This window comes from Podarcis bocagei, assembly GCF_964188305.1.
Source record: "Podarcis bocagei genome assembly, chromosome: 7".
Lineage (NCBI taxonomy): Eukaryota > Metazoa > Chordata > Lepidosauria > Squamata > Lacertidae > Podarcis > Podarcis bocagei.
In genome coordinates, this window is record NC_138132.1 from 32,714,776 (window position 1) to 32,741,165 (window position 26,390).

Sequence of the window (26,390 nt, forward strand, 5' to 3'; positions counted from 1 at the left end):
ATACTGCTGCACTCAACTGCCTCTGTGGCTGGACTTGAAGACTTGCGTTTCTATTCCTTTAAGGATCTGCCTGTGCAAAGCAGCGTAGGCGAGAAACCGTTTCTGTCCCACACCGCTGGTTGTATTCAAAGCAGCTGATTATTCAGTTTCAAGGGCACATGAACAAAGTGAGCAGCACTCTGCAGCCTTGTGTAGTGACTCCTCTCTTACTCTGCAGTGGGCTTCCTAGCTGGCTTGTGTGGGAAGAGTTGTGGTTGGCTTTGCAATGAATGAAACTCAATTCATATTTGGGCGGGGGCTCCCAAATCGCAGATTTGCAGCAAGTTTTTTTTAATGAGGTGCATCCCCCTCACCTGCAGTCTGCACCTCAGTCTCTTCACATGTGTAAACCAGACCTAAGTGCAGATGGGAGCAATGTCTAGAAAGTGTACAATGTCCTTCGCCCTGCGATTTATGCAGAGGCCTTTGCATACAGAGAAATCTTCCACTCCTGCCTTTGAAAAATAATGCTTCTTCTTGTTCTAAGATGGTGCTCTGAAACTCATGCTTTTCTTATGGATTCCTAGTCAATGTGGTTGGGATAGACAGATTTTTGGACCTGTTGAATAATTTTTAAAAAATGAAACTGTCTTTTCCTGCCTGCATCTGTTTTGTCCCCCACCTCTCCAGTCCTGTGCCTGTTTTTTAAGATAGAAAGCATGGTCGGATTCTTTCCCAATCCCTCGTTTCTCCAGCATGGTTGTGACCTTTGGTAATGAATGTGTTAAAGCCAGCCTACATTGCAGATGGAAACTCTTCAGCCCCTGCCTGGCTTGCAGCAGTTTTCAGGGCAGAGCCCATCATAACTAGCTTGATGCTCAGAAGTGCTCCTGTGACCACTTCCTTTGTACTTTTGCAGGGCCAAGATGGGCGTCATGGAATATTGGTGTTTTCATCTGCATACGTTGCGCCGGAATCCACAGGAACCTGGGTGTCCACATATCCCGGGTAAAATCTGTCAATCTGGACCAATGGACACAAGAGCAAATACAGGTTAGTAACAAAAAACTATCTTCCTTGTATGTGGGCTTCATTTTTGAGGACCATTCAGCTTCTCCTCTGCAGTTCTGTATCTCTGCTTATATTAATATGGGGAACCTTGGCCTTCTTTTCTCAAATGGCAGATGAGAAGGGAAAACGTGAGCCTGGACTACTCGGGTGCTCCTCCATGCAACCTTCCCCCCACTCCCTGCCCCCAATAGTTAGAAAACTTATGTGCTGGAGCATAGCTTTGTGCTGGAGTGTAGCTCTGTTTTTTGCCTAGAACCCCAAGAGCTGCCAACCAAAGCAGATCCAGCAAGCCTGAAGTCTGCCCTCCAGAAGGGATCTGGTAGGTAGTGCTCCTTAAGGAGAGGAGTCTGAACAAGAGTAAATCGAGCTTGTGTGCAATTACTCAGAGATTGTCATTGACATGCTCTGCAGTTCAGCTCTTGCTTTTTATCAGTGTGCTTCAGATCTAGGACATCATTGTGTTATGCAAATCAGGTTATGCTTGCTGCAGTGCTTACACACTCTGTAGAAAGTAAAAAAGAGAGAGAGATGGTTGTATTAGACCCAAACAAAATTATCCAGCTTGAATCAAACCATCAGTATTACAATGCCCTGCCCAATCTGTACTTCAGTTGATATTCCTATCTCTCGAGTGAGTGAGGATGAACTTCTCACTCACAAGTACTGAAGAATAATTGCAAATGTATTCCTGGCAGTGTTCTCTGTTCCTTGCCTTGACTTTAATAAAAACTAAAATTGAATAACTGTGCTGCTGAAAAAGTGGCATAGTCCAAGGAAAGCTGAACTGTGGGAAGTTTGAGGCAGGCAGCGATGTGAATGGGCAAGACAAATACAGATGCAGGCACTTGAGAATATATCAGGCATCCACTTTGGAAGGAGAGGAGAATTAAAATAAATCTGTCCTATTGCAAAAGCAAAAAGTGTTCCTTGTTGAAAGAACAAAAACTGCAAAAAGCCTGCTCTTTGTAGCCATTAGGAGCTGCAGCCATTTTCTGCTGATCTGTCAGAAATCGAGGACATGAATTAACTAAGTCACCGTTACTGATGACTCTGCAGATTGGTGTAGGAGCACCTTTCAGAAACTGCTTTGGCAGACTTTGAAAACTCTCATCTTCATGCCAGCACAGAGCAGGCTCTGTGATACTCCTGCATTCTGGGTTCCATAAAATGTTTTATGCTCAAAGTGAAACAATGGCAAGAATAGTCTAACTGGCAGCACCCGATTCCATGCAATTATTGAAGGTTTCTTGCTTCTGTTCCAGTGCATGCAGGAGATGGGGAATGGCAAAGCAAATCGCCTCTATGAAGCTTACCTTCCGGAGAACTTCAGGCGACCTCAGACGGACCAGTATCCTTCTTCTGCCTCTCTTCTCCCAGCATATTGATGCTAAGACTTTGTTGCATGGAGGGCATCTCACTAATCTCTGAATGCATACTTTTGAAGGGAGCAGAAGTCTACCTTAAATGGAATGTATAACTTTTTAAAATATTTGTTAGAGTCTGTATTCATTGAGGCCTCTCTGTTACTTGGCACTTTTTGGAAAATTAGGCTGCAGAAGGTGCTGTTGCTAGAGGGGTGACTGCCCACAGCAAAGCAGACGGATGCTGCGGGTTTGTCCCATTTTGTGACTACGGGTCTTGAATGCAGGGGCAGCAAAACAGGTGGTGAAACTTCATGTGCTCTCCTCTCCCTGCAGTCATGATCTTGGTCCCACTCCCACTGGGTCAAACGGGGGGTTGCTACCATGGTGCCCATTGGTGCAGTTGTGCCTTTGAGGTCTTCCCCTGGCACCCGTGCCACCTTTGAGCCATATTCCTATAAATCCCCCTTGGTCATGAGATGGTGAGGGTGGTTACTTTTCTCACCCATGAAAAGTCCATAGAGCTGGATTTGGAAGAGTGGTGTTTTCTCACTTCCTCTTTCACTTCTAGGTGCTTTTTTAACGCTCAGCTTAATTATACTGTATCCAAGATTCCTTGGAAAAGCGAAGTGTGTGTGTCTCTCTGTCTCTCTGCAAGGCAGGGGGGCTGATCAAAGGGAGGGAAGAGAGAACTGACTGGAGTGGGTGGTGCACAGCATTCGCTCAAAAAATCTTGGCGTGTGTTGCGCATTCCAAGGCTATGGCCTCTGCATTTCTAATTGTCAAGCTCAGGCCCAGGGGACTAATGCAGCCCTTCTGTCTAGCCCTCAGACTCCCTCCAGGCCACACCACCTCTGCTTGCACCCTGAGTGTTTTTGCCCAGCTGGTACATTCACTTGAACTTGGATAATGCTTCTGGCTTGGATGGAGGATAGAGAGGGATGTGTGTGTAAAAACTAGCCTACCATACAAAAGTAAAAACATTTGTTGTTCTGCCCACCTCTGCCTCTGGCCTCACCTGCCACTGTCATGTGGCACTCAGAAGGTTGCCCAGACGGGAATGTAATTATTGGGCTTAAAATGGTATCCCCACCACAGTCTAGGTAGATTGGAGGCGAAAGCCCCATAAAAGGCACTGGGTTGCTGCTGGATCTGCACATGTCCTGTAGCTCATACGAGTAAGGCACTGTCACCACCTCTGCTGGACTTGGCTGGCAAGCACAGCTATAGCAACTGAGCCAAGGATCCTGGTGGTCACAGTGTCTACCTTTTCAACAAGAATAGAGAAGGTGTGGGTCAAACCATGTCATGACAGAGGTCTAGCTTGTGCTACAATCTTGCTGCTACCTAACCATGTTGTGCACAAGCTGTCAACCCTTCCTTGTTCTTCTTTAACTGACGTCCGTGCAGAGCAGTGGAGGGCTTTATCAGGGACAAATACGAAAAGAAGAAGTACATCGACAGAAGCCTCGACATCAACGTGTTGCGAGTAAGTATTAAATGCATTAGAATGCTTGCTGCATCCTGAATATATGATGTCCATTAAGTCCCATCTAACCCTGTTCTGTTCATTCTGACTGGCAGTGCTCCTTTTATGGCAACCTTCCCCAGCATAATGCCCTCTGAATGTTTTGGACTACAACTTCCATTACCTTGTGCCAGCTGGGGATGATGAGAGTTGTAGTCCAAAGCATGGAAGGAGCCACACTGACTACCCCCAGTGTAAGACCTCAGACAGAGAGGTGTCTTTTCCAGTCTGGCTTCCCAAGATCCCTGGATTTGAATCTGGGATCTGCTGCATACAAAGCAGTGGTATAAATTCAAGAGTATAAAGCCATAATCTGGACTAATTTGTTAGCATGAGACAGCCAAACTGTTGGTGGCCCAGGTTTTGGAAGAATTTTCATCTAAACTGTCCTTTTATGGTAGAAAGGATGAGAGTTCTTCACCTCCCCCCCCCAAAAAAAAAAATCCAGTTGAGCTTGCCAGAGGCTGCCATCTTGGTCAGCACACTGGGACTTTAGACTACCTGAACCTTTTTTGCATTTGCTCAGCAGCCAGATGTGGCTACTGTGTCCTCTTGCAAATTGGAGAAGTTGAAAGGGAATAAGCACCAACACATGTCCAATTTCTGACGTAATATGGCTGGAAACTAGGAATGCTTCGCTTTTGTTGGGGAAGTGTGGTGTGGTTTAAGGGGTTTTACATTTGCCAGACCAGCTGGGCTTTCTGTCCCACTGGCCTGGAAAAGACAATGTCATGTTCAGCTACCTTCCTCACTCTCTCACTGCTTCATTTGATTGTATACACAGAGAGAAAAGGATGACAAATGGAAAAAAGAGATAGCCTCAGGGAAAAAGCTGGAGCCAATAATCTTTGAGAAAGTGAAAATGGTAAGACAACCCTTCCTTCTGCTGTGTGTGGTTGTTCCTGAACTTCAGATGGACAGATGGGGGCGTGTTAACATCTGGGACTGTAATTTTATGCTCCGTGTATCTTTTGTTTTGTTTTCTGTTGGGAATTTGGGTAAGCCCTCTTTATGTACAGAACTAGCATGTGTTCTTTTACTTTGGTAGTAGGCAACCAGATGCCCTTCAAATGTTGTTGGACTCCCAACTCCCAGGCAGCATGGCCCAGTAGTCAGGTATGATGGGAGTTGTAGTCTGACAACATCTAGAGTGCTCCATATTGCTTGTCTCCAGTTTATCTAGTAGGTTTATTTTCTGCTTTTCAAACAGCCTCCAAACATTTGAAAAAGCTTTTCAAACTGGAGGCAGCTTTTGACAACATGTGAAGGAAACATTTGGCAACCTAGTACCTTCAAGATGTTTTGGACTACAACTTCCACCAGCCCTAGCCAGCATGTAGTCCAAAACGTCTGGAGGGCACCAGATTGGCGAAATCTGCATCAAAGTAACTGAGGGGCTTTTTACTCTATTTGGCTCAGCCTCAGAAGAAAGACGACTCTCATGCCAGGAAAAGTCCTTCCAGATCTTCTGAGCCCGTCATGGACTTGCTGGGACTTGGTAAGGTTACGTGCGCTTTGGAGCTTTTTCTTTGTCCAAATGCACCTTGGTGTCATGTTCTGTACATGATAACACACACTGTAGGTGCTGGAAACAGGTTAAATAGCTGCCACAGGGTATTCTGTCCACTCTTGTGTTCCCTTGAACAAAGGGCTTTTATCCATAAGGAAAACACACATGGCAGGCAAGCCTCTTTGAAAGACAGCTTGTGCCTGATTTTACTGCCCATCCTCTGCAGTGTGAGATGTGGGGGAGCATATGGTGTGTTGTTGTATGCTCCCAAGCTTATGTAGAGTCAAGCCCTGCACTACCCCTGTGTGAACTGTGTGTCACCCAGAATCCTCTGCAATGCATCAACACGGGAACCAATCCTGTTTGGTTTGGGTGCACAAACGGGTTCTTTGCTGGGAACTTACTTGTGTACCTGAAGAAAGCAGGATTGAATTTCCTGCTCATCCGTTGATGTGTAAGGAGTTCAAGCCTACTGGTCACTCACTATCTCTCCCCACTTTAAGAGGTGGGTGGTCCCAACCACCTGTTCAAATTGGAACACATGATGAGTGGGAATAAATTTCTGACCCACCAAGCCAGAAAGGTTCCCCACCCCTACTGCAGACAGTGCTGAGATAGATGGGCCAATTACCTATCTCTGTATAAGGCAGCTTTCTGTGCTATACTTCTGTGTTTCAGGGAAGCATAAAAATCACTGCCTTCAAAGTTCCAAGACCAACCTCTCCTATAAAGAATCTGGCCTAACCTTTTAATCCTTCATTCTTCATCCTCGACTGAAATGGAACTGCATAAACGACATTTGCTGAAACACTCAGGAATGAGACTGGGTGTTCCAAGAGAGCCCATGGCTCAGTCTGTCTCCCTTCCCACACTCCTGGGACTGCCTTCCTCAAAAGAGCCACTTTGAACACAACATAAAACGCAACATCCTTGTTCTTGCCTTCTTCCCCTGCCTGCACCATTGCCAGTCAGCAGTGTGGGTAGAGAAGAGCACAGCAAGGTGATGTCATACTCTGTGTGGTATTAAAACTAGGCATTCGTGAGTAAGAGGAGGCAGAAATAACAAGTGCTGCTCCCTAGAGAGGCCACAGCAACAAATCCTTTGGGGTGTTTCAGTGCTACCTCTACCTTTCAGTAGACGTTCCTGGATCTACTTCCACCCATTGTTTCTTTTGGAAGAGCCTACAGAGATCTGGTCGCTTTGGTAGATTGCAAAGCAGATTGTTAGGCAGGATTTGCAGGTATACCTGTGCAGAAAGGGGTGCTTCAGGTTCCCTCAGGTGAGCATGCTCCTGGCAGGTGGCCTCTTGGCAGCATGGATCACACCATTGGCACTGGCAATAGGATTCTGTGACCTGCCTGGGTGGTGGGCTCCAGTGTAGTATAACTTGTCTCTGCCTCTACATCATTGTGCTTTTGCATAGGGGTTTTGCACACCCATAACCTGGCAGGTGCTTTGGCATGCAGAAGACCCCAGGTTCAGTCCCTTGTATCAAAAGGGCCTCCAGCACAGTAGTTCTCTCTACCTGAAACTTTGAAGAGCTGCTGCCTGTCGGAGTAGGCTTTACTGAACTAGACTGTTAGTGTAGGGCTGCCTTTGAGCTGAATGTGAATTAGATATTCTATTCTTCTGTTTTCTGCAGCTCACACAATTCTATCTGGCACCAAGGTTTAGATCCCAGCCCATCTCACTGTTATTCTTTAAAGATGATGAAACATTTAAGGGAGGGGGACGACAAAGCAAAACTGCAAGCCATGCATGAAATTCCTCTTATCCTGGCTGCAGCAGCTCACCTCCCTCTTAATGAGGTTAAGGAACAGCTGCAGATGTTGCTCTCTGCATTACTCTCCCTTCTGCACTTGCTCTCTTCTTTCCAGATTATTTAGCATGTAATATTCTGCCTTTGCTCCCCAAGAGTTGTTCCCTGATGGGGGCTGGGGCCCAGGAACATATCCTTTGAGGTACTGAAATTCTGCCTCTGCAGCAGAAATCACCGAATTGAGTCTTCTCTGAGCTGCAGCTGCTACCCAGCACTGCAACAGAGCTTGTGGTCTCAGTTGCTTCTGCAGGATCAGCAAAGTGAAGAGCGTAGCTTGGTTTAAAGGACACCATGGCCCAAATTAATATACACCATGAGCCATTGGGGTTGGGTTAGTGGTGGGTGCCTAGTTTAGGGTGGAGATCATGACAATTCCAGCCTGCCTTTTTCAAAAAAAGATAGATGGCTGGTGTGTGTGTGTGGATGGGCAGCACTAACGTTTGTGGCAGTTTCTCCTTTTATATCCTGAAGCCAATGCTTTGTGTCTTCCCCAAGTCCTGCATAGATTACAGTATATGGAGTAAAATTCAGCTTCCTAAGAATCTTACGTTTCATGTAAAAAAATTAAATCAAATTTGTAGCCCCTCTGGCAGGGATGGTGAATCCCTGTGGCCCTTCAGGCACAATTGGACTCCCAACTCCCAATATCTCTGGCCATTAGCCATTCTAGCTGGGACTGATAGGAGTTCAGAGTCCAACAACATCTGGAGGGCCATAAATCCACCGCCTGCTGCCAGCATAGCTGCCAAGTTACACTTGTACATGTGTGAGCAATGCCTGATGAAACCTCGGAAGCCAGAGGTAATGGGGAGGCTGAATAGGATTTCATTTGGTCTAGGTGATGGGACTTTGCTCTGTGTAGCTCCTTGCCCTCCATGTGAACACAGCAACAGATATAATCCATGTTGAGAGAACTCACCCTAATTTGCACAATTTTCATATAGCTAGAGGGATTTGATACATCTTGTTGTTTGGGGTCAAAAGGCCCAAGCAAGTGGCGGGCCAGCTGGTGATTGGGCCGCTGGCCACCAGTGGATTTCTACTGGATTTGGATTAGTTAGCCCCCCTTTCAGGCTGTTCCCATTACATTCATCTTTTCCAGATGTTCCTGTTTCAACGACCCTCCCCAATGGCAGATCAAGTAGCTGTATAGAGAAGGACTTGGACCTGTTTGCCTCCATGACCTCTGAGAGGAAGGTGAGAAAAGTAGAATACCCAACAGCCCATGTACGAAAGGAGGAGGAAGATTCATGTTGATGAGCTGGTGTACCCTTGCAGCCAGCTTCCAAATGCTTGTATATTGTTGCATCTCACTGTTGTTAAATCAAATTGAGTAGCAAAGAAAGCTTGGCTGACATGTTCTGCTTTCAGTGTTTGATTGCAACATCAGTGGTGAATTGCATATACAGTAGAACATCGGTTGTCTAATACTTCAGAAGCCGAATGCTGACAACCCGGAAGTGAATGCTGCTGTTTTTGAACGCACCTCAAAAGTCAAAAGGCTTCTGAGGCGCATTTCCCCATTTTTTAAAGGAATTTGCTGACTGGCAATTGCACCTCGGTTGTCGAACGTTCCAGAAGTCGAACGGTCTTCTGGAACGGATTACATTCTACAACCGAGGTTCCACTGTAACTAGATTCTGGTTACACATTACTTAACAGGTAACCCTGTGCAAGTCAGGCTCTTCCTCTTGAGAACTCTGAAGATCCTCTCAGGCAGGCAGAAAAAGCTAGAGGTCGACTGTGGAGCTGTTGGCCATCTTTCTCTCCATTGTCTATCTGCTCTTATTTGTCCCTGATGGACTATCTGGCTGAGATTTCAAAGAGCAGCAAATCCACTTTTCTTTTGTCCTCCGCTTTTCATCTGTTGCATGGGAATGGCAATATTGTCCTACCATGCAGGGCTGCTGTGTAAGGACTGTAAATTGGTTTGTTGTGCATTACCTTGAGGACCTTTTTGGTCACAGAGAATGAGATACAGTATCTCAAATATTTTTGTGAAATGCTTTTGAATGTTTAGAGAGAATGCTGTATCTCTTGTTTTCTCCCTCCCTCCACCATTGGGAATAAACATGGTACATTCTCTTGCCAGGTTGTTGGCTCTATGCCCACAGCTGGGAGTGCTGGTTCTGTTCCTGAAAACCTGAACCTTTTCCCAGAGCCTGGAAGCAAGTCAGAAGAAATGGGGAAGAAGCAGCTCTCAAAGGATTCTATCCTCTCCTTATATGGCTCCCAGACCCCACAAATGCCTGCACAAGGTACCCAGTGAGGGATGGAAAGGGTAGGGGAAAGATCCTGTGGCCAGTTATCGCTAATGCTATATTTGGGGAAGGCGAATGAATGTAACCAGTAGAGAATAATTTTGTAAGTGGTTAACTCATTTGCTGGGTTTGAAGCATAAAGTTGCATTGTTTGGTGCAGCTTCTAAATTTAGGAAAGGTTTTGTTCAAGTTGGTAGACTGTCATGGAGATGTTCTAATGGTAAAGCTAGGAAGGCTTGTTGAATATGCAAACTGGTTTTCTTGAAGAGTTTGTGTCAATGTTTTATGTTGGTTTTTTCATGGTGCTGGGGCTATGACAGGCAAGTAAAGTGCTTCTCCTAGATGCTGTGGTGATATCTAATGTTCATCATACTCCGAATAAGCCCACTGAAATCACGAGTTAGGAAATTTAATAGTAGAAATTGATGGACTTATTGTTTGATTTATTGACCATCCAGTACAAAGCATCTCTAGGTGGAAAAAAAAATCTCCGTGAAGTTTAGCAATAAAGCAGTGCTCTCTCTTTCCTACGCCCCCCTTCCAAAACAGCATTAAGCATGGTTATCAAAAGCCTGGGAGAAGAGATATTTTGTAACTGGGCACCAAAAAGTTATTAATTTTGGCACCTAGTCCAGGCAGTCCTTGCTGGGGAGAGCATTCTACAGCCATTTGCAGTGGGGGAGGGACAGCAGCTGAAAAGGGTCTACTCTGCATCGGATTTAGTTTGATATCCTGTATTTGGATAGCAGTGGTGTGGCTAGCATTCTGTTGCAGCCCTCATCTGACACTGTTAACTGCTTCACCACGCTGCATGCGAAAGAAGTAGTTGCACTCTCCTCCTCCCACTCCCTGTCTCCATCATCACAGACTGTTTTACGTCATTCACACCCTTTGAGAGCACTTTTCTAGGCTGCAGAGGAGGAATGCATTACTAGTCTTTCGTCCCAAGGTTAGTTCCTGATTTGGATGTGCGTATGCGAAGAGGTGATTGTCTCTTCCTCTTGCCCCACCCCCAATTCCCAACCTTGCTTCTTGATTACAGTCGGTGTGACTCACACAAAATGTCAAACTCTGATGCCCATAGAATGGAGTAGCAAAGAAAGGCTGCCTTCTGGGATCGTCAGGCATAAAGACAGCATGTCAGCAGAGAAATCAAAATAACCCAGACTCCTCCCAGGACTCCCTTCAGCACTAACACCTTTTTTTATAATCTCATCTAGGAGCTGTGTTCATCACCCCAGCCCAAATGGGGTACCCTGCAGCATACCCCAGTTTTCCAGGCATGCCACCCCCCAGCAGCATGATGGGTGGCATGATGGCACCACCAGTTGGGATGATGGCACAGCAGGGAGCAGCTGGCATGGTGGCACCCATGGCGATCCCAGCGGGTTACGTAGGCGGCATGCAGACAGCCGTCATCGGTGTCCCCAATGGGATGATGCCAGCACAGCAGGCTGGGTACGTGGCTGGCATGGCACCCGTCCCACCCCCCGTGTATGGGGTGCAACCAGCACAGCAGTTACAGTGGAATATTGCCCAGGTAAGAGGGGGCATTGGGGGCAAGGGTGGCTGCTGCATAACTTTTTTGGGCTTGGGGCAAGCTCTCTTGCTTCCCACAAAAACAAGCTGCCTGCTCTTACAGATAATGTAGAATTTGGTTTTTACATTTCTAGCCTGCTCTTTTTTCAGTGAATTGGGAAGCCTGAGAAATGGGTGTAGGGTACAGGAGATCAAGGATGAGTGAGGGGAAGCCTGAAATGATGTAGCGATATTTAGTCAGTAGAGTTACTGTACTTTTTCGTGTATAAGACTGTTTTTTTATTCCAAAATCATGTTCAAAATTAGGGGTCGTCTTATACATGGGTAGTGCATTGTGGGGCCATGGGATAGGTTGTTGCCACGAGTTGTAGATTGTGATTGGTGGCTGCTGCAAAGGCTGTTATTGATTGGCTGTTGCTGCAGCAAATGGCCGGTCAATTTTTTGGCATTTCCACCTTAAAAAAGCTCAACAACTCTTGCTCCCCCCCCCCCAAAAAAAGAAAAAGCTCAACAACTGTGGGCAGTCCTCCCCAAAAAAGTACGTACACAGAAAAGTACGGTAGTTGACAAATAAAATTGCCTCTCACTATTTGTGTATTCTCATTATATAGGTAGTTCTCTGTGTAACAGTTCTCAAAGTTTCTTAAATGAAATGCTTGAAACAAATGGAGGCTGGGAGTTAAACAGGGTGAGGTGGGTGAGCTTTTCTGGCTCTTGTGTTCTACTTGTAAGAGGGAATGAAAGGAGATACTAAAATAGGGTCTCTCATATAGGTGCCTTCTGGGATTGAGAGATACAGTGGTACCTCGGGTTAAGTACTTAATTCGTTGTGGAGGTCTGTTCTTAACCTGAAACTGTTCTTAACCTGAAGCACCACTTTAGCTAATGGGGCCTCCTGCTGCCACTGCGCCGCCGGAGCACGATTTCTGTTCTCATCCTCAAGCAAAGTTCTTAACCTGAAGCACTATTTCTGGGTTAGCGGAGTCTGTAACCTGAAGCATATGTAACGTGAGGTACCACTGTAGAGGTTTGGGTAATATGCTGACTGAATCCTTCAGTAGCCTGGTAGCCCTAACTAAAACATATGGAGGGAAATGCAGGGTTTTAACTAACCTACTGCTTGTTTTCCCTCTTCTGCTGCTTCAGTAGCCTCCCCCCACCCCCATAATCCCAGCCAATTGGGGATCATGTACTGTGTGTGATGACATCACATCTCTTATGTGCTGATGTGGTGAAGGGCAAATGAAATACATTAGAATACATTGGTTGCTTCCTTTTATAGCTACAGGGCTCACTAAGAACTATTTCACAGTCCCCTCAAAACATTGCTGTCTGTGTGTTGGGGGTGGGACTGAGCCTGATGAAGCTTCATTTGGCTCAGCCCTACCATGCACATGTGATGTCTGGTCTTTGCTCAAGGCTGGGCATTGCAAGAAGGCATTCTGCCTCTCTTAAGCAAAGAGGCAGCTGCCTTCTTGGATGGTTTGGATCCAGAGACAGAACATCAGGCTCCTGTGGCGTTCAATCCATCAGAACTCCAAGCAGTAAGCCATGGAGTTAGTTGCCAACATATTCTGAAAATGGATATTTTTCATAACAATCATGACCTCCCTGTAAAGGATAAGAAATTGTGGAACCTCATTAAGTCCATTCTGAGAACCACTATGGTCACTAGCAACTGGTTATTGAACCTAGATGCTAGCAAGTCCAGAAAAATGAGAGCAGCAAAGGTGTCATAGCCAGCTGAAATCTGTTTACAGAGCAGGAAATTTAAGAGGTGTGTGTAGGACAGGGATGAGTATCCTCTGCAGCACTCCTGACCGGCCTTCTCCAACCTGATACTCTCCAGATGATTTCGACTGAAACTCCCATTAGCCTCAGCCAACATGGCTTAAGCGTCAGGGGTGATGGGAGTTCTCAGCCAAAACATTTGGAAGGTACCAGGTTGACGAAGGCTAATTTAGAAGTTGCTGGGCTCCAACTCCCATCATCCTGGTTATCGGCCACGCTGGCCACTGCTGATGGGAGCTGTAGTCAAATAGCATCTTGAGCCTCACTGGTTCCTCATCCCTGGTATTGTAGAATGGGCCTTCTGACCAATTTCTTGCCTTCTCTCTCATTCAGATGACGCAGCAGATGGCTGGGATGAACTTCTATGGCACAAATGGAATGGTGGGATATGGACAGTCTATGGGCAGAGGAGGGGCCCAAGGAACCAATCAAACCCTCAGTTCCCAGGTGTGGAAATAATACACCAGGATTTTGGACCTTTTGTTTCTTCCTTTGCTTCTGTTTTCTTGTTTGAGGGGTTTTTGTTTGTTTGTTTGTTTTCCGCATTATTAAAAAGTTGCTCCCTGAGGTTATTTTAAGGTTTTGCTTTCCATTCTGGTGATCTTGGCTGGACCTTCCCTGTAATAAGGGAAACCTTCTCTGCTGCTTTCCAACTCCACATCCATGGAACTGATGATGGAACTGGATATTTCACTATCTTGGCTCTTTAAACTATGTGAGCGTGCACATAAGGTGGGAGGTGGCCTGTATTTCAGAAATCAGGCCCCTTCTCTGAGGTTTACGATCTCTTCTCCCCCCTCCCCCATACCAAAAAAAAAAGTTATCTTGCCTTCATCCTTTTGCCTTTTTTCTACTGAACATTCCATTTCCACACACACACTATGGAGTTTTCCAGAACTAGTTCCACCTTTCATGAGCTTGAAATTTATTACCCTGGAGCTGGTAGAATTCCCATGAAGCCCCTGAGCACAAATCTTTTTTTCTGGAACTGTGAACAAAATGGGGTGAAATTGGCGCCACTTTGAAACAACTGCTTCTTCTTTCTAACCACCAGTGGTGGCGACTTATTTAAACAACCCCTCCTCTCCCCGCCTGCCCACCAATATTTTCTTTCTTTTACATTTTAATGACCTAATTGATCAAAGGGCCAAGACTCTGGCAAGTTTTCTCCTTGCACTTTTTTTGCACTTTTTTGTTTTCCTGTGTAACACACACACTTGCCAGCCTGAAAGTTTTAGTGGTGGAATACAAACTATGGGACTGGGGTGGCCTGACTTTCCTCAGCAACTACACAGAGGAAGAATATCCAATCTGTGGTTTTGAAAGAAAGCATAAATGAAAGCTAGGCATCTTCTGTCTACTTTACCTTGTGTATATGTAAATTCCTTAATAAAAATATTGCAGTGAAACCTTGTTTCTCTCTATCTTAACTCATTGTGTTAAAATTATTTTAATACTTCTACACTTTAATACTTCTATGCTGAGTGAATTTCAGTTGTCTCTGCTAATCAGCAACTAATCAGAACCATGCGTTGGTTTTTTTTTTGGGGGGGGTTGTTTTCATGGAGCATCCTGTGTATGCTTTTTTGCCTGCTAGGTAGAACTCATGCATGTGTCCTTGGGTGCTGTGAGCTTCTGGCTCTTATGAATTCAAATCTGTTATCTTTAGTCCAAGGTGGCTGACCTAGAGTGTTGTAATCCCATAAATATAGTTACAAGGTCCTGGCAGCCAAATTTTAGGATGTTAAGCCCAGGACCTCAAAGGCATTGCTTTCATTATCGCTGCCTGGACAAGGTCTGACAAGCAAATTAACAATGAGGCTGGTGCTGGGAGGAAGGACATAGATTTGGTAAGCACTGAGAACATTTTGGGACATGTTGGACTTGTTGAAGGAGACAGGCTTCACTCACTTGGAGATGTTATGGGTTTTTAAGTGACCTCTTAGGGAGGGAGCTGTCTGCTTGGAAGAATCTGGTTTGGGAAAACTCACCCTTTAGGGATGGTATTAAGTGTTTCAGATCCTCAAACTAGGGAGGGGTGAACTTTGGCAATGAGCATACAGAAACAAAAGACTAAAGAGTCACAAGAAAAGTTGTGCAGTTAAAAGAAGCTTTGAGGGACCTGAAATCTGGTGTGTGAAGCAAGCATCAAAAAACCTCCCAGGAAAGAAGAAGAAGAAGAAGAGTTTGGATTTGATATCCCGCCTTTCACTCCCCTTCAGGAGTCTCAAAGCGGCTAACATTCTCCTTTCCCTTCCTCCCCCACAACAAACACTCTGTGAGGTGAGTGGGGCTGAGAGACTTCACAGAAGTGTGACTGGCTCAAGGTCACCCAGCAGCTGCATGTGGAGGAGCGGAGACGCGAACCTGGTTTCCCAGATTACGTGACTACCGCTCTTAACCACTACACCACACTGGCTCCCCAGTGTGTAAGTGGACAATTAACTAGAAAGTCCACCATGGCCACATCTAATTTCAAAACAGAAAGTTCTTCAACATGAGACTAGTTAAAAAGGAGGGAAGTAAAATTCCTCAGTGTAAATCTGTTAAACATTTTACAAATGACACAGTATTGATTCTGTGTCTATCAAGAGTCTCTCTTTCATCATGGCAACATCAATTACTCTGAACTTCCTGCCCACTAACATTAAGCATGCACCCTTGCTTATACTATTTTAGATACCTGCCTTGTGATTATTTTATATTGTCTTGTTTGTGCTGCTCAGGTGTACTTTCATTAAGCAGTTTATAATTTTTTTAGATGGATAAATAATCAAATGCAAGAAGGCTTCCTTAAAGAAGTGGAAGTCTTGCCTAAATAGAGATGATAAAAGAGCACAAATTCCAGAAAAACAAATGCATGCAGGTTGACAACACAGCAAAGGGGGGAAACAATTTCAAAGCTAAAAACGTGTGTTAAAGCAGATGTTTCAGATGCAAGAAACGTTAAGCAAGATCATTGAACCATTTGATGACAACAGTGTGAAAGGATTAATGAAGGTGGGATAATATTGTGGAGAAGTTGAATGAATCACTTCCATCTTTAGTGTGGCGTACACACAGCCACGTACATCTATCTGCAAGAATTAAGGTAGACTATTAAAACCAAGTGTGAATTTATGCAAACACCTACCTTTGGAGCTTATTTGCGTGGGTGCATGTACTGGATGCATGAAACGTGTAGTCAAGAACTGGAAATACTACTGGCGCAACTTTTCCAAACACAGTTTGCAGTCAAAACAGTTTTCAAAACTGGCTTTAATTGTCTTTACTTGCTGCCCAAATACTGTACATGCATTTAACAAGCCAAATGGAGAGACATTAACTTTTTTTTTAATCCATCTTGTCTCCTTTGGAAAGAGGAGAAAAAACTTGTCAAGAATGTTTATACAAAATTGAGCGTGCACCCTCAAAGCTGTCAGTCCTGCTGCATATAAACCCACAGAAAAATACAAGAGTTCTACATTTAGGAAAGACCACATCACATAGAAAACATTACAGAGCGCAGGTATAAAATTGCCATTTGTGTGTTAGTGTGTGTTATGTTTCTTGGTTCGTAAATAATCAAATTTTCCACTGCCCATCACAAGCTCATACCTTCTTGTGCTCAGTGTGACCAGGAGATTTTGAACTCTAATCTCCCAAGTGTGAGGTTTTCCCTTGTATTCAAACTTTGTGGTAACTCTATCATGCAAAGGCCATTATATATATATATTTTTAAATGATAGCCAAATAGGAGAGATTTGAAGGCAGGTTGGCAGTTGTATTGGTTGACTTAGAGCAAGGATGGGAAAACTTTGGCCCTCCAGATGTTGCATCAGCATCAACAAGCATGGCCAAGGATTATGGCAGCTGTAGCTCAGCCACATCTGGAGGGCAAAAGTGTTCTCCACCTCAACTTAAAAAATATTGACTTTCTACGTACTTTAAAAAAACACACACCCCAAAACCACAATTTTTAAAACCTGATTTAGAAACCTTTTTTTGTGCTGTATGGTGAAGACTACCATAGCTATTCCTTGAAGGAGAACTATATTTGGTCCATATCTTTAAGCAAAAGATTTGCACCTCCCAGACAAATAAACTGATTGGAAAATAATCATCTTTTGGCTTTCGCCCTGGTCCAAATTTTATTATACAGTTATCAGCTCAAAACATGTACCAAAATTCATATTTTGGGATAAAATATATCTAGATGAAATACTTATTTAAATATTAATTTTTGTAAAGATCTGAAAATAAGTTGCAGATTAATGCCAAAAGAGGGGGAAATGGTTATGTGAAACTGACACAGGCCAGAAATAGACTGATCCCTGCTTCGCTGCCGTATTCTAACTCCTAGTGATTGTTCGTGTCACCCTTGCTTAATTAAACATTCTTTGCTGTGATCGTGTCACACACATACCCCTTCTGCACTCCTCAGTCATGTCAGGCTTCTAAGTCAATCCTTTGTTCCTCATCTCCCTGTCTCCATGGAAATGTCCCATGGCCCATGCTACTTTGTTGACAGAAGGAAACGTGGGTGAGGTGACGGATGTGCCTGCTTTCCAGTTACTGCCCTTGAAGCAAGTCTGAAAACTTAAGCTAGAGCAGAATGCTGCTGCCTGACTATTGGCAGACGCAACGTGCCACAGTCGCATTACACCTCCTTAGAGAATCTGCATTGGTTGTTAACCTAGGCAGGGCTAACCTGTGCCATTCCAGATGTTGGGGCTCCAACTTCCCTCAGCCCCAGCCAATATGCCCAGTAGTCAGCTGTAGTCCCTACATGTTGAGAACCAAATGTCAGCCACCCCTGGTTAATGAGCTCAGTTCAGGGTTCTGTTTTTGACCTAAAGAACCATAAATGGTTTAGGTCCAGATTCTCCCATGGGGAATCTGTTTCCATACGAACACCACCAATTTAAGGTCTACTGCTGAAAGTATAATATATAGAAATCAAGTTGGCCTCCATGAAGCAGAGCTTTTTTCTGTTTAACCCCAGAACTTTTAGCCTATTTGACTTCCTCTCTGTCATCCCTTTTGAAACAGATTAACATCTTTTTCTGTTATGCATTTAGAAGTGGCATCTGCTAAGATCAGGAGTAGGCAACCTAAGGCCCGGGGGCCGGATGAGGCCCAATCACCTTCTCAATCCGGCCCGTGGACGCTCCAGGAATCTGTGTGTTTTTACATGAGTAGAATGTTTGCTTTTATTTAAAATGCATCTCTGGGTTATTTGTGGGGCATAGGAATTCGTTCATATTTTTTTCCAAAATATAGTCCGGCCCACCACATGGTCTGAGGGTCGGTGGACCGGCCCACGGCTGAAAAAGGTTGCTGACCCCTGGCTAAGATGCTGCTCAGCCCTGCTGCTAATGTGGCTTTTACAGTGTATGTATGTTTTGTTTGCAGTTTAATTACTTGTATACAGTTTTGAATTTTTTTATAATGAAAAGTGACATAAAACTGCAAATATATGAATTCCTGCACCACATCTGCCATGGGGAGCGATTCTGAAGGAATCATATTCACAAGGACTCTTTCCTTCAGGGAAGCATTAGGTCTCATTTATTTAAAGCAATGGCAATATAAAGAGTTTCTAAATCAGGTTTGCATTTATCAGTGTCTCTCTTTATTTAAATGGTCATTTGGGGAGTGTTTTTTAAATTGTCTTATGGATAGATCTCAGGCCTTACCACGATTCTAGTTCCAGAACAGCTCCAGGCCAAACGGGATTTAGAGGTAGAATCGCCTCCAGTTTCCATTGTCACACTCTGGGAATTCAGCGGGTATCACCTGTGCTATTTTGCTAGTTGCTTTGTTTAAAAGGGATGGGAAGACCAAACTGATGGGGAGGTGAAGGATTTTCATTCCGTTAACAAATACGGTACGGTAATAAGCCCTTTTTTTAAAAAAGAAGGAAAAAAACCCCAACAAGGCCACCAACATCAAAAGTGCTAACAGTCCAGAGCTGTTCTCTACTAGGCCAAAGCCAGGTGCACAGTCTTGGGGGAGACCATTGCACCCAAGCCCAGTGAGAACAAGCTGTCGTCTCTGGGATCAGGAAAGCATTGCTTCGAGGTCCTTGCTATGAATATCGGAAATACAGTCCTCCATTCCAGCAAGTGCTTGGAATGTCTAATTGACAAACATTTCTCTCTCTTCCCCTCCCTCCCACCCACCTACCCCCTAAATGTGGACAGAGACCAGTGACTTAAAAACAACCTCAATCAACACACACATCACCCCTTTGCCAACACTCCTCAACAGTTCTGAGGCTGCTTTTTCAAGCCAAAAACTACTACTACTTTTTTTGAAGTTGTGGAACGGACAAATGGCTTCTACAAGACCTACTTCTCAACAGCAACTTCAATATGAACTCTAATAACCATTGTTATTGCACATGTGTGCTGACTGTGTCTAAAGCATCTGGAGGGCACCAGCTTGTGCTGAAGTGCTCATAATTATCTGATATTATTTCAATTGTGATTTTATTGTGGTTCTGTGGACTCCTTTTTTGTAAACTTTTTTTTAAAAGTGAAATATACATGATGGCAATAAATAAACACACACTAGTAGACAAACTCTGAATCTGTATCTACTCACGGGCAAAGCAAACGGGGGAAGAGATGTGCTAATGGAGGCTTCTCACAGCTGTTTCTCAACACCCACAGTTTCCTTTATCAGACAGACAAACACTTGAAACAAGTCACAACATATTAGTAATTTAAATAATGAGGTATACAACCAATAACTAGCAGTTAACTGGAGCAGCTAGTCTTGTGCTATTAATTAACAGCACAAGGCCAAGACTGTTGCTGTTCACCATATCCACTCCCAGAGGAAATATTCCAAATGAGTCGCCCCCCTCTGCCTTTGTTTTAACCATAGATCCCAATTTTACTTCCACCTTCATGCATTTCCTGTAACCTAGATTAATGTATGGGGCAAATAAATACCAAATTATTCATTCATCAGATATACTTTCACCCTACAACCCAACTGTCCTTCAGGATGTGCTGGGGAAACTGCTCAAAGTCCCATTTATTAGTGGAATAAGATTGGGAATGCAGAGTAGCTGCTTCTTAGTAGCTTGGTTTCCAATGAAAGGAGCTCCTATGAACCCATTGCCCTTAGTTTGCAGCAGCTTTCTTTCCTACAGTATTACTGCCACCAGAATGGGTTGTGTGTCCCCTAGAAAATTGCTTAGTGCAAGAGAATCTGGAATGTTTTTTTTCCAAATACCATTTGAACCTTTATATTTTCTGTCCATGGATGCAACCCCTTGCCTACAAAGATGAGCCATTAGAAAAACGTTTTAAATGTGTTGTGTGTTTTTTAAGGTCTTTGAATGCATGCATGAAACTAATTGCTTTTTTCCTTTGGATGCCGGCCTGTGCACTTATGTTTGGAAGCAGACATTAAAATATAGAGCTAATCTTAATTCACACATTGCTGAACAAATATGGGTTGGGGTTCTTCATGGTAAGAAAAGCAAAGAAGATATTCCACCACCACAGTTTTGTTATGGGCCAACTGATAAAGCCTAAGCCCATATGCTGACATGTGGACTGAGTGGTTCTATGCCCCAGTTTACACCTGTGACTTGTCTTCACACCCTTCTTGAAACATCTCCCACAGAGACCAACCTTTATGTTTGGTGCAGTAATTGTGGGTTGAGTTAATGTACAGCATAGCAGTCCAATGATTGCACTAATGTGTGGCTGACTGCAATGTGAAGCAGGTCAGGTTTTTCATGCCTATCAGCACTGGCTCAAGAATACTGCGTCCATCTTGGAAACTGATTTGTCATAACTTCACCATGTGGATGCAAGAGGAATGGAGAATCGTTGACCCGCTTTCTGTCTGCTGCCTGGTGCTTTCAGCCTGGCAACAATGTTCCAGTTTCATCTGAAGAAATATCTGGTGAAATGTGTTTAGAAGTGATGCTCTCTTGTTCTTGTTTTTCCAGAGCATGAGTGTCATTATGAAAACTTAAGCCATGTATTACAAGAGAGTTCCTTCCTATTCTGGCCCAGAGGCATTAGGTGCTTCATGAATATTCTTCCAGCTGGTGTAACTTGCGGAACTAGTCAACTAGTCCACTATCTCAATGGTCTTTCCTACTTTGCTCACAAACAAACAGTGGGCTCAGTGATGCCTTTGGCAGCAAATCTCGTTATGGCCCTCTTTTGGTTTCAAGAAATAGGTCTATTTGGTTGCACAGTTCTACTATTGGCACAAGAAAGTAGGTGGCTTGGACACCCAATTGAATAACTTTCATGTCATGACCTAAGTGGTGATTTAGTCGTTTTTTCCACCTCCAAACAGATCTGTTCACTTTTCTACAAGAGCAAAGTTGGATGCATTGGTTGTCATAAATGCTGATGGACAAAATAACTTAAAGTAGTTCATGCTTTGCTATATCTTCTGCAGTCCCCACACCTGCAGGTACAGCAGGAGGATAGCAAAAAGCAATCAATACAGATGACTTGACTAACACATCAGTGAGCATCAGTTCCCCACCCCCGCTGAAGACATTCTAACATTAACCAGAGAATGAGCACCTTGGGTGCAAACCAACATATTGCTTATTCTGGGGGTGGGGTGGGGGGGCGAGGGGAGCCACAATGGACAAAATACTGGAACAAAGGCATGAAATGGCCAAGGAGAACACCCAGACCAATGGAATTTCATCAACTCTCTGAAGGCTGCAGGTTTGTTGAAAATGTAAATCTGATGCCTTAAACATGAAAGCACATAAATTACAAATCCAAAAGATCAGAAAGGTTTAAAGTTGCTGAAAGAGGGTTACTGTGCAGATCTTTGTGGCTTGTGAGGGCAGAGACAGGATCCCTTCAGATCATCATCAGCAAAAGGTTGCCATCCACTTCATTTCAATGGTGGAAATGATTCTTTGCTGTTTTCTTATCTCTCTGAATCTAACTCTTCTTAAGAACTTGGTTGTTTCATGCTTGGCTAGAGCAACAGAAGAACCCATATCTTATCTTGTGCATTATATTATGAAATTTCTTGGTGAAATGTGCTCCTTACCACTAATAATAATTTCTTTAAAAATCTCAATTTGAGCACTGTTGGATTGAATATGAAACATCCAAAGCTACCTGGCAAGCAGAAATTGTCCCAAAACTTCTTGTTTGCTTCTGCAGTGACAAGGGATCCTTCTGTTTTAGATCTCCTACACTACGGTCAGTGTGAAACTTAAAAAACATAGGAATAATGAAGAAGAAATAATGATTTCCAGTAGTATCTCCCCTGAGTAATTTCATCAAATTTTAGTAGGCACCTTCATTAAAAGCTGTAATTCTCAGTTTTGCTACAGGAACTGGCCCTTGCTTTGGGTGCCAGATTGCTACTTAAAAACACATGAATACACAACTAATAACCCCGTCCTATGCAGGTTTACACAGGTGTAAAACCCCACTGGGAATTCAGTGGGGACTTACTCCCTAGTAAGTGCATTTATGATTGCAGCCAGAACGTTTTAAATTCAAAACAGTAGATTGACAGAACCACATTCACCCTTATGAGAAAACCACAATGTGCTATTCAGATATGCCCACCAATAGGGTTTCAAAGAGGCATATTCTACCTTGTCCAGTGAAAGCTTCACCTTCTATTTGAATGCCAGCGGTTTGACATCCTGCCTCTTGGGTTGCAAACTGGACCCAGATGCAAAGGCAAAGGCAAAGACCATGCAAAGATGAAACTGCAAAGGACACCAATCTCTGGCATTATCTTGTGTGCATCTCTCAGCTGAAGCAATGCAGCGCTATTGGGCTCTTGCACAAGCCCCACAATTCCAGTGGGGCTTGGATGAGAGATTGGATTATGCCCAAAGGCTAATGCCTTGGTTGGAGTAGGAGAAACAAATTAAATTGTTCATAAGATGAGAAAGCAAAACAGGAACCTTAATATGCTTTAAACTTAACAGTCATGTCAAATGCACCATTTATAGCCCCCCCCCCCACTTCACAACTTTGGCAGAAACACCTGTCTTCCCACCATTTATATGCAAGACAAACAAAACTCTGATTGCTTGCTCAACATTTCCAAGGCTTGCACCCAGAAATTCGGGAGGAAAACTGTCTACCCATATATTGCAGAGAGATTTGTGAGCACATGGCAGGCTACATAATGTCTGAAAATGCTACATTCCTTTTTAAAAAGCTGAGTAGTGCTTGATTTCAGTCAGTCTTTCTTTTTTCTTTTTTTCTAAACAAAAATGAGAAAAGCTCTACTTTCTCCTTCAGAGATATGGAAATGAAACAATATGGAGCAGGAAAGAAACATATTCAATTAACATGCTACTTGCAATGGGATTAACTGAGTCAGGTTGGAGATGTGTCCCCCAAAATGCATTAGAGATGTGAGAAATGGGTGACTCCTTTTCAAAGGCAATTTGTTTGAAAGTGATGCAACAGTCTTGAAAATGGGGAGCCAGCCGCATGACTTGCCTTTTATCACATGTTCCTTTCTTCCCACCCCCATCTCCTTTTAATTCCTCCCCCACCACATTCTGGAATTATCTCTTCCTATAATCGCATACCTGCAGGGTGAGTGAGGGAACGCCTAAAATCGTTGGTAGCAGTCTTCCCTCTGTGAAGAAGTAGAAGGAAGGGTGATGGGAGGGAAAGACATGGGATATTTACAAACCATGCTACCAAATTTGTGGCAGAGCAGGGTGTCTCCTCCTTTGCTTTCCTTCTTTCCTCCCAGTCCATCCTTAAGGGCAAGACGGACTTATTGAACTCTCTAGAGAGGACTGGGAGAGACGTCGTGTAAGGGGTCCGATGGTGGAGTCCGCCAGCGAGGAGGTGGGAAAGAGCTTGTACCAACCGGTCACCACACTGGACAGGTCCAGCTCTTCTAGAACGATCTGGGCCATTCCCATGAAGCACTTATGGTCCATGCGCCCATAATCTCCCCAAACAATCACCTACAATGAAGGAGAAGGAGGAGTTGAACTGCCAGCAGAATTTCACTATGGGGAGTAAAAAGTAAGGAGGATGCCTACCAGATATACTACTTAGAGAAGTTGGGAAGGAATCTGTCCGCCTTCTGCTTTTTCAGACCACATGATTAATCCTTAGGAGCCCCTATGTTTCTAGCCAACTCCCTAGTTCTACACATTGGGTGCATTCACACACCATCCTAAACCATGATTAGTGCTTCACAGAGAACATGAATATCTTCCCCAAAAGCATTACATTTGAACCAGGGATTGTGGTTTGTTTCGCTCCAAACAACCCATGATTGGTAAGCCAAGAACAAACATTAGCTTCAGATCATGGCTTGTTTGAACCCTGGTTCAGATGTAATACTAAGCCAAGGACTGTGGTTTTTTGCTCCTTCTCCCTAGCGGAGCAAAGTGGGAGTGATCTGTGCATGGTGATAAACCATTCACCCGGGTTTACTGTGAGGTGCAATACAGCCGCTGAGTGTCAAAATAATCCACAGGACAGTCCTATCCATCTTCACTCTGAAGTGAGTCACACCATTCAGTGGGATTTATTCCTAGGCAAGCATGAAGAGGGATTGCAGCAAAAGCAGTTTAATCTGTGCAATCCTATACTGACTTACCTGGGAGTAAGTCCCAATGAGTTCAGTGGAACTGACTAGGGAGACGTTTGGTTATGTTACTACCTAATCTGCAGTTCCTGAAATAATATGCAAATCAAAACATAACTGTCCATTGAAATTAGCACTTCTCTAGATTTTGTGACCAAAAAAAAGTGCATATTAAGGGAAGCATGCATAAAATGCACTTATTAGTGAAAATGGCACACAAAAATGTACGAATTACACACTCCTGCAGAAATGGGTTTTTAGTATTCTGCTGGGAGCCACCCAGAGTGGCTGAGGTAGCCCAGTCAGATGGGCAGCATATTATTATTATTATTATTATTATTATTATTATTATTATTATTATTATTACTACTACTACTACTACTACTACTACTACTGAATTTGGTAAAATGAGAAAAATCCCTATTTATGAGCAGATATGCACTGAGAGTATATTAGACATGCGTACCAACTATATTTTCTATAAAAAATTGTACTGATTTTTGTAAGCTGCTAGCCAACCTTGAGGATGTTCCCATCAAAAGGTAAACTTGTAAATTCTATACATAAATAAACAATTAAATCCCTGTGTTCCAAAATGGGGAATATATGTGCAACTGTTTGACCTTTGTGGTTAACATCAGTATGCCAACTATGAAGTATAAAAATGTAACCACAAGCATATAGTCTTTGGGCTTGTCTAGACTTCCTTTTATGCCACATTTCCAGGCACAGATGTATACTTTAAAGCACCATGTCCAAGCGTTGTTGCTGTTGGGTTTGTCTTTGCCCTGGTGCTTTCCCCATGAAAGCCCACTCTTTACTGCTGAATCAGAGCAAACAGCAATCCACAAAAAAAACAAATTTCTGATTGTTCTTATTCAGCTTTAAAGAGGAGGACACAGCACTTTAAAGCACAGCCTGTGCCACCTGTGCCTAGAAAGCACAGGGGCGAAAGGTATGAATGAGCCATTAATGCTACATTCCTTTCCTTTTCTGTCTGCAATCTATTTTGAATATATTGAAGAGCAGGCTTTTAACACCAGCTCCTTGGCCCCATATGAAATCTGAAATGACACCTCTAATTTCTTTATATCTGAACTGGATTCTGGACATTTGTACACACAGGAAAGCAGGAAATAGAATAGTACATGCATGGCTTAATAATAATAATAATAATAATAATAATAATAATAATAATAATAATAAATAATTTGTATACAGCCAGCAATCCTGAGCTCCATTGCCTTTAACTTGCTGACATTCATAAACTATATCCCTTTTAATCCCTCCCTACAGAGTCAACCGAAGGGCTGCTTTATGCAAGAAGGACCGTAGCTCAATGGTAGAGCATCTACCTTGCAACCAAGAAGGTTCCAGGCTCAATCCCCAACTTCTCCAGGTAGAGCTGGAAATGTTCCTTCCCTGAAACCCTGAACAGCGGCTGTCAGTTCCCCTGCTGTGTGGGGAAGATCTGTAAGGAGCTTCCACTTGCATTGGGGGACCCTGAGAAAGCAGACCTCTGGGAAAGATAAGGGACTGAGGAAATGCTCATTCACTTTCAGCATTTGTGAATGCCTGAACATACCTTACTGTATGTATTTTTGAACATGCCTTGTGTATTTTCTCTCTTATCTAAAACTGGGGCTTTGCAGAAGCAAATCCTTTGTCTTGTGGTTTTAGCGTACACACTTCTCCCTGCTCCTCATTTAATCCCCACAACCCCCCTGTGAAGCAGTGACTATCCCAAGGTCTGGCCCCAGTGAGCTTCATGGCTGAGTGGGGATTTGAACCCTGGTCTCCCAGGTCCTAGTCCAATATTCTACCCACTACACCACCCTGGCTTTTTTATTGCTTCCCACACGCCCACACAGACCTACTGAGCCCCTTCCCATAATCAGGGCATTTTACCTCAGCAGAAACTTTCACTTTGCCCCAATGGGCTGCCCTCCTATAAAA

At 43.8% G+C, this 26,390-nt stretch overlaps 2 protein-coding genes across 6 annotated transcripts in view; one reads left to right on the top strand and one right to left on the bottom strand.

Moving 5' to 3' along the window:
* Window positions 1-14,269, top strand: part of SMAP2 (small ArfGAP2) — a 28,954-nt gene extending 14,685 nt beyond the window's left edge. For all 3 annotated transcript variants that reach the window (XM_081200059.1, XM_081200060.1, XM_081200061.1), the window contains 9 exons: window positions 899-1,032; window positions 2,313-2,398; window positions 3,822-3,900; window positions 4,724-4,804; window positions 5,359-5,437; window positions 8,372-8,466; window positions 9,362-9,527; window positions 10,751-11,070; window positions 13,194-14,269. In XM_081200059.1, the coding sequence (XP_081056185.1) occupies window positions 899-1,032; window positions 2,313-2,398; window positions 3,822-3,900; window positions 4,724-4,804; window positions 5,359-5,437; window positions 8,372-8,466; window positions 9,362-9,527; window positions 10,751-11,070; window positions 13,194-13,319 (1,166 nt within the window). In that variant the 3' untranslated portion in view covers window positions 13,320-14,269. The remainder of the gene's footprint in view (window positions 1-898; window positions 1,033-2,312; window positions 2,399-3,821; window positions 3,901-4,723; window positions 4,805-5,358; window positions 5,438-8,371; window positions 8,467-9,361; window positions 9,528-10,750; window positions 11,071-13,193) is intronic.
* A 1,831-nt stretch (window positions 14,270-16,100) lies between these two features.
* RIMS3 (regulating synaptic membrane exocytosis 3) overlaps window positions 16,101-26,390 on the bottom strand; it is a 70,850-nt gene continuing 60,560 nt past the window's right edge. For 2 of the 3 annotated variants that reach the window (XM_081202115.1, XM_081202116.1), the window contains exon 7: window positions 16,101-23,802. In XM_081202115.1, the coding sequence (XP_081058241.1) occupies window positions 23,590-23,802 (213 nt within the window). In that variant the 3' untranslated portion in view covers window positions 16,101-23,589. The remainder of the gene's footprint in view (window positions 23,803-26,390) is intronic. The other variant, XM_081202117.1, reaches the window with a different exon arrangement.